This window comes from Phalacrocorax aristotelis, chromosome 7, assembly GCF_949628215.1.
Source record: "Phalacrocorax aristotelis chromosome 7, bGulAri2.1, whole genome shotgun sequence".
Lineage (NCBI taxonomy): Eukaryota > Metazoa > Chordata > Aves > Suliformes > Phalacrocoracidae > Phalacrocorax > Phalacrocorax aristotelis.
The window spans coordinates 47742221-47756223 of record NC_134282.1 but is presented as its reverse complement, the minus strand read 5'-3'; the positions used below and the strand labels follow the sequence as shown (position 1 = coordinate 47756223).

At 47.3% G+C, this 14003-nt stretch overlaps 1 protein-coding gene across 8 annotated transcripts in view; it reads left to right on the top strand.

Moving 5' to 3' along the window:
* AKAP13 (A-kinase anchoring protein 13) overlaps positions 1–6592 on the top strand; it is a 217853-nt gene extending 211261 nt beyond the window's left edge. For 6 of the 8 annotated variants that reach the window (XM_075100605.1, XM_075100604.1, XM_075100601.1 and 3 more), the window contains 6 exons: positions 772–842; positions 1365–1409; positions 2580–2630; positions 3032–3481; positions 5259–5571; positions 6411–6592. In XM_075100605.1, coding sequence (XP_074956706.1) covers positions 772–842; positions 1365–1409; positions 2580–2630; positions 3032–3481; positions 5259–5571; positions 6411–6460 — 980 coding nt within the window. In that variant the 3' untranslated portion in view covers positions 6461–6592. The remainder of the gene's footprint in view (positions 1–771; positions 843–1364; positions 1410–2579; positions 2631–3031; positions 3482–5258; positions 5572–6410) is intronic. The other 2 variants (XM_075100602.1, XM_075100603.1) reach the window with 2 other exon arrangements.
* Positions 6593–14003: the final 7411 nt, after the last annotated feature.

Here is a 14003-nt window from a genome sequence, read left to right as displayed (position 1 = left end):
AGAGCGGCAGCAGGGAGGTTGCCACTGCAGGTGTGGGTTTTCGCCATGGGCCGCATCTCAGCTGGCAGGGGGAGTGCAAGAGTCTTGGCAGGAGCTAGAGGACCAAAGAGCCATGCGACTCCTTCACCGTCCGCGAGTAGAAGGGTGGTGCAGGTGGAGGGTTGCAGTCCTCTTGGCCCCACAGGTCAGTTCAGTCCTGCTTGGGAGCACTGATAGAAGCCATCCCAGGGGGAAGTTAGAAAGACTCCAGTGTCCCTTTGAAGATAGAGGTTGCTGATAACTCAGGTTAAGGCTAAATTTTTAGTGTAAAATTACACAGGGTGCTGTGCAGCAGTATCTGACCCAGCTTTAAGTTGCACTTGCCCAAGAGAGGCATTGAAACTATACCTGCAATAATATACCCTGATATGATACTGTTGTTCTCCATCTGCTCTTATTCTGCCTCGTGTCTTCTCAGCAAGTATTCTTTGGCAGTAGACAGCAGTGCAGGGGCTAGACAGAGCACCAATTAATAGGAGTGTGCCAAATTTATCAGCAAGTTGTCTGAAGCCAAAGTCAATCCTAATCTGAATTCAGGTCCACTTTTTCTGGTGGTGCTGACATGTTCTGTATACATAGGGAGCAAATGCATTTAGTTAAAGTGTCAAGAGCTCTGTGTCCCCTTTTGTGAAACATCTTGAGTTTCCTGTATTAAATTTCTCAGGCATTAGCCTGTTCATCTATGGCTTAAAATGTTGAATAACCAGTGTCAATGCTGGCTTCCTCCTTTAGGTGGAGCGAAAGATGAAGGCGACGATGCTCAGGACCTTCGGAGGACAGAGTCAGACAGCGTTTTAAAGAAGGTATCTCTTGATTTATCTCTCTGCTGCCACTGAGTTCAGATTTCAAGAGAGTGACAGTTTAAGTCTCAAAGCGTCTGAATTTCTTGACAATTAGATATATCCTACTAATTTAAAAACAAAATAAAATTGGAAGTACGCAGCCAAAAACACTTTGCTGTAGCTAAAATCCTGACTTGAAAACCATGGCAAATCAGTAGTATTCCTTTGTGGCACAGGTTATCTGCCATCTGTCTGCAGATCAGCTAAAGCATGTGTTTAATTATGCATCGTTATTGAAATTATAAGGTCAAGTATAACCTTGCACCTATTCTTGCTGTGGATCGATCCGTCATATGACTGCAAAATGATACCTAATTAACATTTTATTCTATATGATTTTAACTTGCCTAAGAAACATGCATGAATTCCCTCAGAATGGAAGATGGAGGGGAGCTTTAACGTGTCTGTCATTAGTTCAGCTTCAGAACACATTTGCTGTGATTTCTCATTTGTCCTCATATTAAATCTGTGATCTTTTCTTAGGGTGGAAATGCTAATCTGATGTTCATGTTGAAAAGGAATAACGAGGTAAGAATTGATTCCGTTGCTCGGCTGTTTCCTTCATTTAAGTGGCAAATGAATTTGTCTCAGTAGGTGATAATGTAGAAGAAAATACATTTCGTTTGCTGAAGTGCATGTAGACTTCTAAATACATTAAGCTGAACCCACTGTGTCATTTATTTGTTTAACCTTGGATGTTCAGACAGGGAATTCACTGATTGTCATCTGCTTGCCAGGCAGGATGATATGTGCTGATTACAGGCAGCAAGGGTTAATTACCACTAGGATGCACAGGGCTGTATTTATTGTGCATCTGCAGAGAGAGAGTTTAATTTTATGTTGCAGGTGCAGTGAATTGGGGCAATTAGATTTCTATTCTCCCTTTGATACACATTCATAACTCCCAATTAGCGTTAATGGCAGAATGGGAAGCAGTTCCCTTAATACTGGCTATCACACCACTATTGCAAATACTGCGGTGGTTTTTCTTCTTCTTAAAAGTCATTGTAGGATATGAGAGATTGAGAGAAATTTTTAGCTAGGCTAAAAATACATTTAGGGATAGGGCATGACTCCAAAGTAGCTTGCCATGTGTTGATGCACGATGCGTTCGCATTTATCTGGATTTTCAGAGAGCCTCCACGATCACACCTGTTGTACTTGTGTGCCTGTTGTATTGCAGTTTTTTCTGTCTAATGACAGTGGGACTTGTATGGGCCAGCCAGGAGTGGAAGAGTGCAAATACTCCACATCCATTTTAAGATTTCTCTTTTTTTTTTTTTTCACCCTTTGAAATTCTTGCCCTGAAATTTTTAAGTGAATTGGGTTCCATCCCAATTACTCTGCTTGTTCTTGAGCAAGCTGATGCTGTGGGAAATGGTTTGCAGAGACAGCCCGGGAGTTCCCATGAGTCTGTGCTGTTCGGTCCTTCTGCAGATATCTCCTCCCCTGCCACACTGACAGCTAGGAAGGTGAGGAAGATGATGCCAGGCACCTCTGAGAGATGTCCAAGGGATGTATTTGTGTACTGGGGGATGATGCGGTCATTGCAAATGAAGAGTGAGAAAAACAAAGGCCTAGAGCGATGGCCGTGCAGCTTGTCAGACCCACCAGTGGGTCACAGTGGAAAAGGAGGGTGCTTTACGCATACCCTGGCACCCAGTCAGATCTAATAGCAACGCTTTTGTTTTCTCGCAGCAGGTCCTCCAAACCATTACCAGCCTCCATAAGCTGCTCAGTGCTTTGCAGGTAGGCTTGGCCGTTCATCCTGCTTTTGCATGCTGCTTGCCCGAGCTGCACATCCCTCCAGCCAGTAACAGCCACTTACACTTCGTCCCCCATCTCCCCTTCCCCTTTGCCTGTCACATCCCTGGACAGCTGAGTACCCCACGGCCGGCTTGCAGGCAGTGTGCTGGCAGGTTGTAGGAATGAGCTGCTGCCTAAGTGAGCCGTTGCTCACCTGAATTGGGGAAGCTGCTGGGGGAGATGCTCTGCCAGCATCCTCTGGTAGCCCAGCCATAAGGCAGCAGTGCTGAGCTACGAATTTGGTAGAAGAAGAAAGGGTTCAATACAGCACCCTGAGGTTTTCAGGGCTGGAGCCTCTTCTGGTGGAGAGGGAGCTGCAGTGATTTGTGTCCCCTCTCTCCTAGGGCGTCGTGCTGCAGCAGGACACCTACATTGAGGACCAGAAGCTGGCTCTGAGCGAGAGGGCTCTGACCCGAAGCTTCTTCCGGCCGACCTCGCTGCTGGAACAGGAGAAGCAGCGCAACCTGGAGAAGCAGCGCCAGGAGTTGGCCAACCTGAAGAAGCAACAGACACAGCACCAGGAGGAGAGGCGGAGGAGGGAGAAGGAGTGGGAAGTCCGGGAGAAGGAGCTGGTGGAGCAAGAGGCCCACCTGGCCCAGCGAGAGGAGCAGGTCCAGAGAGGGTGGCAGGATCTTGAGCGGGAGCGAGAGGAGCTGCAGGTGAAGAAGGCCTCCTACCAGCTCGACCTCGAGAGGCTTCGCACAGCACAGAAACAGCTGGAGAGGGAGAAGGCGCAGTTCAAGCAAGACGTAGAACGATTAGCTCAAATGCGGCAGGAGTCTGACCACAACCAGGTAAATGATGCCAACAGCCAAGCTGCTGGGGAAGCCGTGCCCTGCAGGGAGCTCCCAGCTGGCTCTCAAGCAAACTGCATGCTAGCAGTGATAGACTGACGCCAGCCCAAGCCTAGACACACAGGGCCTTGTATTTAAAACTGGCTCTTTCCTTGCACGTGATGTGCAGGGCTGTGTTTCTGGCACCTCCAGAGCTGCTGAGGCGTTGCCAGTGTTGATGCAACATGGTGTAGTCAGGATGCCTGGCCAGTCTTGAGCAGTAGGTGATTACAACAACCTGAGCTCTGCCCACTTTTCTGTGCTGTGTGTTGGCGGACAGCAGAGCGGAGGTGGCTGGCTTGCAGGGAAGATGCCCTAGGCAATCCCAGGAGGTCGATACTGCCTTTGGCATTGGCCTTCACCCCACGGGGGCTGAGGTCTGGGCAGCAGTCAGGCAGATGAGGCATCATCCTTCTTGGAAACAGCCTGAGCGTTGTGGGTTACCTGCACCCTCCAGCTGTCACAAAAGCCACTTGCATGGCTGATAGATGCAGGGAAAAGCTGTTTGTACACTTACATCCATCTCAAAAAGCATTTTTGATATCTAGCAGAGAGATGGGCATTGTCCCTGTCCTAAGGAGACTGGGCACCTGCAGTCTGGTGCTCAGTGAGCAAAGGTCCCCAGCTCTGCTGCAAGAGGCTTCTGGTGTCTGGCTGTCCCCATCCAGAAAGAAAAGCCCACATGCAGATCCTGCTCCATGCATTTTTCAGTAAGCTGGGGTTTATTTTTTGTAACTGTGCAGCAGTCTGAGGAAAACAAGCATCTGTTGGCAAAACATGGGCTGAATTTGAACCTTGAGCCTGTTGTTGATCATTTGTTTGTTTGTAACTCAGTAATTCTGAATGTAATTTGCTTAGAGCTGTAGCAAAATTAGTTTATAAATGGTGGATTGTGGAATGGAAATGATTTTGGGTGCCTGAATGGACTAATTGCGGAGCTCAGCAGTGAGCTCTGAAAAGCAAATCATCGGAGGAGGACTTGCTCCCTCCCACCCCAGTTCCCAATCAGGCCAGAAGTTTTCCAGGCACACAGTGAAGCTGTTCCAGCATCGAGCACACGTAGGCATACAAGGGGCATGGATGCTATGGGAGAGGCTGAGACGTTAAATAACTGCGGGGCCTGGGGGATCAGGAGAAGGAAGCACCTTTTCGAGGCAGGTATCTTACTGACAATTCAGAGCTATTAATAGAGGGTTTGCTGAGGCTTTGTTGAGCTGTTGTTTTGATCTTCCCTTTGAATGTGCGGGCTCAATTACATCCTGAGACAGCCGTTAGGAAATTAAAAAAAAAAATTAGGAAAAATGTTTTTGCTTTCATCTTTTGCTTGGGAAGACTTCCTTTGACATATGCCGCTCGGGTGCTGTGTGCTGGCTTTCCCCTGCCGGAGAGGCACGCTTCTCCTTGGCCGCCTGCCACCGTCTGTGTGCGCAAACGATGCAGGGTGAGTCTTGGTACTGAGATCTTAAAGAATACTTGCTTTTGGCTTGTTGATACATAGCATAGTACATGTAGGAGCAAAAGATACTGGAGCGTTACTCTTTATATGCCCCATTTCTTCACCCTTAGCGGCAAGGCCGCCTTCTTTCATTGCTTTGTCTGGATGGGGACAGCTTTTTAGCTGGTGAATGGGCTGGATGTTCACAAGCACAACCTCTGTCAGTGGTCTGGGACACACGTTTCCTCTCCAGGTTCTATGCTAGCCACTTTCATGCCTCAATGCAACACTTTTCCTTTATAGGTTTCAAATCCACATGAGAAACTTGTAAGAGTCTCCTCCCAGTCCAGCACTGACGACTCCTCCAAGCAGAAGAGCCCTTCCCTTCCTAAACAAGGGCACTTTGATGCAGAACTGTCTGTCTTCCCCAAAAGGAACAGTCTTTCAAGGACACAGAAAGAGAAAAGCACTTTCCATTTGCTTAGCACAACAAACCAGACTAACAAGGCGGCTGAGGAACAGCCCCAGATGCCTACCCGCCTCTTCAGTTTAGCCAAACCAAAGGAGAAGAAGGAAAAGAAGAAAAAGGGCAGGGGACATCGCTCCCAACAGTCTGGTGAGTGTCAGGGGAGGTCATAAGTGTTTTCTCAGGTTCAGTCAGCTGGCTTTTCCCTCCAGCCAGCAAACTTGTGGTAACCATCAAATCTAGCCTTGAATGTGTACAGTAACACTTCAGGCATGGAGAAGATCAGCTGTGTTGAGTGGAGTTCCCAGTTTGAAGTGATCTTCCCTGTGGCCTTTTCTGCTTGTTCTGCAGCCCCTAGGGTTGTCAGAGGGATGCACTCTGCTCCCTGCTCCTTCCCTTCCCCATCCCATCCTGAGCAGCTTCCGTGGGCTGGATTCTGCATGTATTTTTCAGCTCGCTCCGCTTTGAGGAAGAAAATGTCCTGCTTCAGTGTATGTGCTTTCAGGAGCTGCTGCTGGGATGCTCCTGGCTGTTGCAGCCCCTGCAGCACTGCTGTCTGCTTTAACTCTGATGTTGTTTGGAAGTGATACCCACAACCCTTCTGGTGGCCTCTCCCTTCCCCTCCAGCCAGCCTGTCTTGTCTCTTGATCTGAAAAAAAGACATGCTTTTTTTTTTTCCTTTGGTAGTTTTGCATTCTCTTAGGACTCAGTCCTGCACCCCAGACCTCTGACCCACATGAAATTTGATCTCACGCCCTCGGATGACCGGCTTATCCGTATTAACTCGCTGATGTTTTCCAACTTGTGCACAGGAAAGCTCAGCAATTAGGAGATGTAATTTCATGGCAGCTTCTCAGGGAACTGGACATCTTTTAAGGAGCCCAGTGGATTGGGCAGACAGCGGGCTTTCCGTGTGCGTGGAGTCCCACTTTACCTGCTGTATTCCTGTATTCCCATAGTGATTCCCACCTGGTTTTTTTGTGCTGCAGATTCTCACTCATCAGAAGCACCTCCAGAGGGCGAGGAGATCTTCTGCTGAGTATGGACAGTTCCATCGGTCACTCTTGGCATTGGTACAGTGGACATCTCCCTGCCCGCTCCACAGCACGCTGCTGGTGCCTGCATCTGACAAGCATCTGGAGGTTTTAAATAAAGCATGTTATGAAGTCTGTTAAGTGGTGGGAAAGGGCCTCTCTCCTGTGGTTTTGCGTGAATTCTCACCGCAGAGGCTGACTGCACGGCAAATAGTACCGTCTCTCTGTGCAAACCTTGGGTTAAAAGGATTGGGATAGACGTTTTCTGTCTCTTACTGCTAAAGGATGAGAGAACATAGCCTTAAGGGGTCTGTGCCTTCAAATTCCCCTTTTCTGGGGAACGTAACCAAAACCAAGCATTTAGCAAAAGATTAGGACTCTACAAATGGTGCGTACACACTGGCATATAGAGATATACTGTATATATACATATATGTATCTATGTATCCACTGGGATATGCTTACAGTCTGTACAGCCAAGCTTAGCTCGGCCCATGGGGATAGATGATACCTGATGACTTTCAGGGAGCGTGTAGATATTAAATATCTTGCCCTTACTGCTCCAATTGTGACACCATTGACTTGCACGCCCCTTTTGTGCTTGTGGTGTATGGACTGTTTGGCTTCAGAAAGGTACCTTACACCAGGAGGCAGTAACAGCATTCAAAACAAAAATTCAGAGGAAAAAAAGTAAAATTTAAAGGAATTCCGAAAGATTTCCATGGGGCAAAGGATTTAAATGTCAAACTGTTTCCAGAATCCAGCAGAACGTCTTTGGGTATATTTAAAATGATGCAGAAAAGAGAAATTCAGTAGATTTGTAAGGCAACCCCAGGGAGCCAGAACAAACAGTGTTCAAGTGGGAACAACTCTAAGCGACAATTTTTTACGCAATCTCTTTGAGCTCCAGCTCACTCCTTCCCATTCCCTAAGTAAAGATATTTTTTTTTTTTGCCAGAATATAGTCTCCAGTTGCATTTGACGTCCCTTCGTTACAAGCCTGATGACTTACTGGAGAGATGGCTGAAAATCTGCTTTTAGGGACTTTTTTTCTGTATGTATTTTTCTTCCCCTACTTTTGGGGGGAGGGGGGCTTCTCTTTCTCTGGATTTTGTCAGCTTCCCTGGCTCGTTCCTAAGGCAGAATGAGACAACAGCAATTCCAGAGCACTTCAGGGAGATGTCGCAGGTCAGGGGACTGAGTGCTGTGAGCAGAGCGAACTCCAACGAGCGGCTCCTAGTTCCTATGTCAATACAATACCGTGCACTTATAACTATTTCTAGGGAGATAATACATTCTCATGGACAGAAACGCTGTGGGACAGGTCCGTTTCCATCGCTGTGGGCTTTAGGGTGAAAATGTCCCTGTGTCCCTGTGCTGCCATCAGCGGAAGGAGAAGGTCTGAGGGTGGCTCTCGCTGTGCCGACTGTGAGGTATTTGTACAGCTGTTGAATCCAAGGATGTGTTCAGTAGGGGGAAAGAAATGCAGTGAGCCAAACTTTCCTCCAAAGAGAAAAGTGTCTCCATTATTGTTCTTCCAGACTCTCTCAGGGGAGTTGCCTGAGCGGATTTGTAAATGGTTATGAGACACTATCAGCTTCAAAATAGCTCAAGGGTTTGCTCAGAGTTTAAAGCTGTCAAGTGCATTTCCTTTCCTGTCAGTTTTTTCTTAAAAAATATTTCTCTTCTTGCACTATTGTTTGATTTCAGTTTGCTCTCTGGTTTCTCACAAGCTAGTAACCCACAGCAGTCTTCAGAGTTCGGTGCCGATGAGTATCAGCAGCACCAGTGGTGAGGTGGATGCTTAGACTGGTCTGCCTTGGTCCGTGCAGGAATCCTAGACCACCTGCTTGCTTTTGAAGCTCTCTAAACTATTAAGAATCAAAAAAAAAAAAAGAGGTTTGAGATTTATTTGTAGTTTGCTTTTTTAAATATTATTTGGTGCTTATTCTTAATTGCAAGCAGGGCTTGCAAAAAATATTTAATATTGTTTATTTGAGAGAGTTCTTTTTTTTTTTTAACTAAGTTTATTAGGTTTTATTTTTTTATTTTTATTTTTTATGTTCTTACCTCCCTGGTTCCTACAGAACCAGGGTTTGGGCAGTGCTGCTTAGCAGTCCATGCCATGCCCAGAGTGACACAACTTCAACCGAGAGCTTTCTTTAAGGCAGAGCATCTTTGGGCCAAAAAGTCTGGAAAAAGCAGCAGTGACTTCAGACAAGAGTCCTCCTATCAGTTAGTTTCCCCATTTTAAATATTCTGCTTAGGTTTTCTCCTACCTCTTGGAGGCAAAGGAAAAAGCAAAACATGGAGCATCTTGCAGTGATGTGAGGGTCCGGTTGCTTCTCTGGGGAGATACAGGCAGGTCTCCTAAACCTGAAAGGAGCTGAAGGAGGCATGTGCTGGTGTTGTGGTGTTACTTTTTCATAAGAAAACCACCACTTTTAGAAAATAACTTCTGCCTTGCTGTTCATATATCTGCAAAAGTGAATGTGCCAAGCTGAAATTTTCGGAAACCAAAGTGGCACGTGGCTCATTTACTGTTGTGTAAACAGAGATCAGGTCCCCAGTGTTTCTGAAAGTTCCCCTCAGTCTGTAAGAGCCTTTGCCAGTATGAGCTTTTCTTTTCATCCCTCTGTCTTTTTCCCGGTTCCAACATGCGTTGACTTCGTTACACAGGCATGTCCCGTGGCTCCGAGAAGGGCATCAAAAGGGAGACACGTGACCCAGGGCAGCCCTGGGTCTCTGCCTGGCTTGACCATCTCAAATCATCTGCAAATCAAAAAGAGCGTTCAGTGCCCAAAGTGAAAATAGTATTTGCTCCGTGATCTCATAAGGTCCCCACAGCTCCTTGTCAAAGAAACCATGGGCGTGAATCTGAACTATACCAGCTAGAAATACTGCGTATCAAAGCTGTTCCTGTCTTAAATTCTGGTGGACAGACCGTTGTCCCTGGGGGATGTATGTTACTGCATGATTCACTCTTTTTGGCATGAAGCCTTTACTCCCACACTGCTTCCTCCTCCTTTCACCTTTAGGAAGGTGAGGCCATGTTTTTATCTCTTTAGCCTTTTAATTCTTTTCCCTTCTCAGGTTTTCTTTGGAAAGGCTTGGCATAGGTCCCTAGAGTTGGATTCCTGCTCTGATCCCTGCAGGTTGCCTAGGGTTGTCTGATAGAGTATGGTCTCAGCTTTACAGCACCAAACCCTTTCCTTTTCCTGGCCTTAAAATTGCATTTGCTCCAGTTCCACACCTGGCATCCATCCTGCAGTTGCTGAAAGCATGTCATTTCTTCAGCCTGATGCTTTGTGGTTCCCGGAGCCAGTCCCTTGATGCCATCTGGAGCACCCAAACCACTCTGTTCTGCGTCGGGTTTCTGGGACCCAGAGCAGGTTCAAAAATGTCATTGGAGAGAGAAGAGGACCCTGCAAGGGCTGTCAGAGCTTTTTTTTTTTTTGGTAGTGTTTGATGGAGAGGAAGAACCAGACTTTCTTTTCTTGGACTTTTCTTAGTCTGGTGTTAAACACTGCCCAACAGAAGAGGCTTCAGTGACGGGGAAGTGGGAGCGCAGGCTCAGATGACGTACAGAAGTGGTCAGTATTAGCTGGGCATGCCAGAATACCCCAGTGGTAGAGAGTCCCTGTAGCAAGTGGTGTGAGACTCCTTGGAGCTGTGTGGGGTTGGCCTTAGCTTCTTTTAACTGAATTGATCATCTCAACATGTAATGATGTCAGTTTGATGCCATAAAGCACTTTAAATGCAACTGGTCTTGTCCCTTTTCATTCTGGTTACGTAGAGACAATCAGCTTTGCCACTGCTCCCCGCTCTTCATCCCCAGCAAAATCCGAGCTGCAAGTAGGCATATTCCTGGTTTGCTTTGGCTTTACCCCAGGAGGGGAGGAAGGCCAGCTTTTTGTATTCTTTTTAGATCAAAGTGGGTGTGAATCTGCAGGGACACCCTGCAGATGGGTGAGTAGCAGGACCAGAGGAACTGGCTTCTGATGGATCAGGTATATCCCCTGGGAGAGCCCATGCTGGTGTCACCATCACCTTCCTCACAGCAGGTACTACCACCGGTAGGGGAGCCGTCCCACCAGCGGTTTGCCTTCAACCTCCTTTTTCTTGGAGAAACACAGAGCAGAGGAGGTGTGGAGGGATACAACCGAATAAGTGAAGTGAGGCCCTTTCCGTGCACTAAGTTATTTCTGTCCAGGCCACTGGGAGACCTCCCAGGTGCCAGCCCTGGGGCAGGAGCTCTCACCACTGCTGAGGGTGGACAACTCTTCTCACTCTTGAAGTTTGACCACTGCTGAGAAGCACAGTAATGCTATTAGCTTGTGCAGATTTGTACTGCCTTTCAAAAGCAAGAGCACCCATAGAGTCTGATCATCTTTGCACCTTCCTTGAGGCACTAGGATATCTCAAAGCTGGCGCTGAAATGCCCAAATCCAGTCCTTCCAAATGCCGCCGAGTCAGAAGAGCTTCGTAGGTGCCAAATCCCAGGGAAGCTGTCTACAGTAGCGGTGGCACAGGGCAAGGGAGGACTGGGCGGGGAGGCCCAGGAGAGTTATACAAGATCCCACAAAACATTCCTTGTTAACCAGAACTCTGGAAGTTATTCTGCCTGCTGGCCAGGTTTGGGAATTTAAAAAAGCTTAAATTTTAAACTAGGTTAAAACGGTTAAACTATGTTTAAAATAGTTTTAAATAAAAGAAGAAAAACCCTCCCTTGCTGCTCATAATTCTTGCTTCATTTGTCAGAAGGGGCAGCCATCAGTGATTCTTTGATCTGGTGATGCAGCTAAGTTTTGAAGATAGGCGAGCTGAACTGGCTTAGTCTCGTACACCTCGTGCCCATGCGTGACGGGAAGCGTAACGCTAGCTCCCTTCCCACCTGCGTTTTCAGGGCTCAGCGCCCTTTCTTTCCACACGCATTTCACTGACACTGATGCTTTGCCCAAATATATTCCGCTTCCATTGCTTGGGGGGTGGGGGGAACAGGACGACATTCACTGCTTTGCATACAGCTATAAGCTTTGTATGTATTTAAGCTGTATATAAGTATCCATCCTTTCCGTGCTCTGAAGTATTTTATTGTTTTCTTTATCAATATTAAACATTGACTCAAAAGGAAAAAATAAAAACCTATGTCCAGTTCAGTTCGCCTATGGTTAAAGTTTAGCCTGATGTTTATTTTGTACTAATATGGAATGCACTTGAGTAATTCCCAGAGTGTTGAGGTGTATTACGTATAAAAATAAATAAAAATGCTTTGCATTTTCATGTTGAACCCGTTAAAAAAAAAAAAGTTGAAAAGAAGACTCTTTTTAAAAAAGGGTAAAATCTACTTGTATGTTGATCTGTAATTATGTAAAAAACAAGCAGGTTATTGACTGTAAAATTCTTAACATTTTTTGGCAAGTTAGAGAAAAATCTTAGGTTTTGTAATAAGCTTTTATTTATCAACCTTTTCAGCTACCAGCATCAACTTCTTGTAAATTCCTTTTCTTTTAAATAAATTTATTTCTGATTTTTCTTCCCGATTTATTTCCACACCGTTGATATTTCTGTAGCTGACTTGGCTGCACCGAGGCTGAATGAATAGATGTAACGCTACCTGTAATCAAGTGTTTGCTTTTATCATCTGGGTTCCAGTCTGCACCCATTGGACTCTCTAACTTCTTTTCCTTCTCTTACAAGATTTGCATTTTGCTGAAGGGCACGTGGCCATAATGGTATCAGCCCCTTGGGTTTTTTCCCCACACCCACACGGCTTCTCATCCTTTTACAAGAAGTGTTGCAGCCGTTTTCTCGGGCCCTTCAGCTCCATAAGCCGACATAAATGGCAGTCTGGTGGCTGTGTGTGCCATCCCATGGCACAGAGGTTCTGTAACCCGCCAGAATAGCTCTGTGTCCCTGGCAAATCCTAGGCACAGGGGGGGTTATCTCATTTGGCTGAGGGAACTAGAGATGCTGCGTCGCATCACAGGGACGGGAGGGAAGGAGGGATATTTGCACCTATGATGTGGTGCGCTTGATGTATTTCCACGGCTCCTGCAAGAGGAGGCCCGACAAGAAAGGCCGTAGCCGGTGTCCAGGTCATTCCTCTCACCTGGGGAGGTGAAGGTACGTCGTGTTCCCTGTGCCTGCAGGCATCAGTCCTGGCAGAAGAGGGTGCCAAAAGTACAGAGCCGAAGCAGAGTTTGCTTGCAGTGCGATGAGGAGCCAGCACAGAGGACCACGACGGCTGGAGTTTCTCCACCGTTTTCTTTTACCTGGAAAAGCGATCGTGGCTGCCCCTGTACTGCTAGTCCTGCTCGGGACTCGAGCGTCCTCCCCCCAGGCGGAAGGAGCAGGGACCCCTCCACCCATCACCCTCTGCATATTGATTTTGAGGCAGAGGAGTTGCTTCATTTCCATCTATTACTTCATTGGTCTTCAGAGGTGAGATAGGGAAGGAGAGGGAGGATGCTTGAGGAGAATCAGATGCATTGATCAAAGCCTTCAGGTCATTGACACGAACGCTGCTTGGCGGTGCTGGGCTGTTTCTTAACAGGCATTAGGAAATGCCAACCCGGCTTCCCGTGCCCCGTTAGCCAGCAGTGCACTGCATGTATTTTCCCCCCTCCTCCCATCTGTGTTGCACATGCTGTTCAAAAAACCTGAATCTTGTCAGTGAACCCAAACCTACGCCTGGTCGCGCAGCACGTGCTCCCAGAGGAGCAGCTCCCTGGGTGTGAGACAGAGGAAAGCTCTCATTTATCTCCATGGCTGTTCAGTAGTCCTCATTTTATTTGCATTCCCATTTGCCCCAGCTCACCTATTTACTGAGGAGAATAAAAGCTTTCCCCGAACCCTCGGCTCCTGTGTAGGGCGTTTAAAGAGCGTGTTTCCTGTGGCCCCTCTCGGCTCAACCTGGGTGCCTGCCAAAAGGACCTCTTGGGTGACACCAAGCCTTTGCGCCGCTGCGATGCGATATGACAGACCTTGGTTGTGGGAGGAGGAAGAGCACATTTACTGATGACAAATCAAATGTAGAAAATCAAATTCTTGCTAAATCAAGCTCCTGCCAGAGAAAGGCTGGGGTGTGGTGCAAACCAGGCACCGTGAGCTGCTCCGGTCCTGCACGTTGCAAGCCAAACCACCCCTTTCCAAAGGCCAGAGAGGAGGCTGGGCATGCAATTCAAGTTGCCTTTGGCAGAGGAGGAAACAAAGGACCCCACCTCTCCAGGCCATCTCCATGTGGTGACCTGAATATCCTAAACCAGCTTTCCACAATCCCGTCCGCAGCCCAAGGTCTGAGCCGTTATGGCGTGGCTAAGATAATGAAATGGGTGCTCTCCCCAGACCATGTGGGTTGATTGTTTTAGACAGTCCCCAAGCAGCAGTGATGTGTTTCTGAGCATCCCACGTTTCTTGCCCAGCCCGACTTTTCCTTAGTACCTAAGGTTAGAGCAAAAGATCTCTGTGGAGCCATGTGGTGGGTCATCTGGATGTGGCTGGATTTTCACTGGCACCTTCACCTGAAAGGGGTCGTAAAGGCTCCTT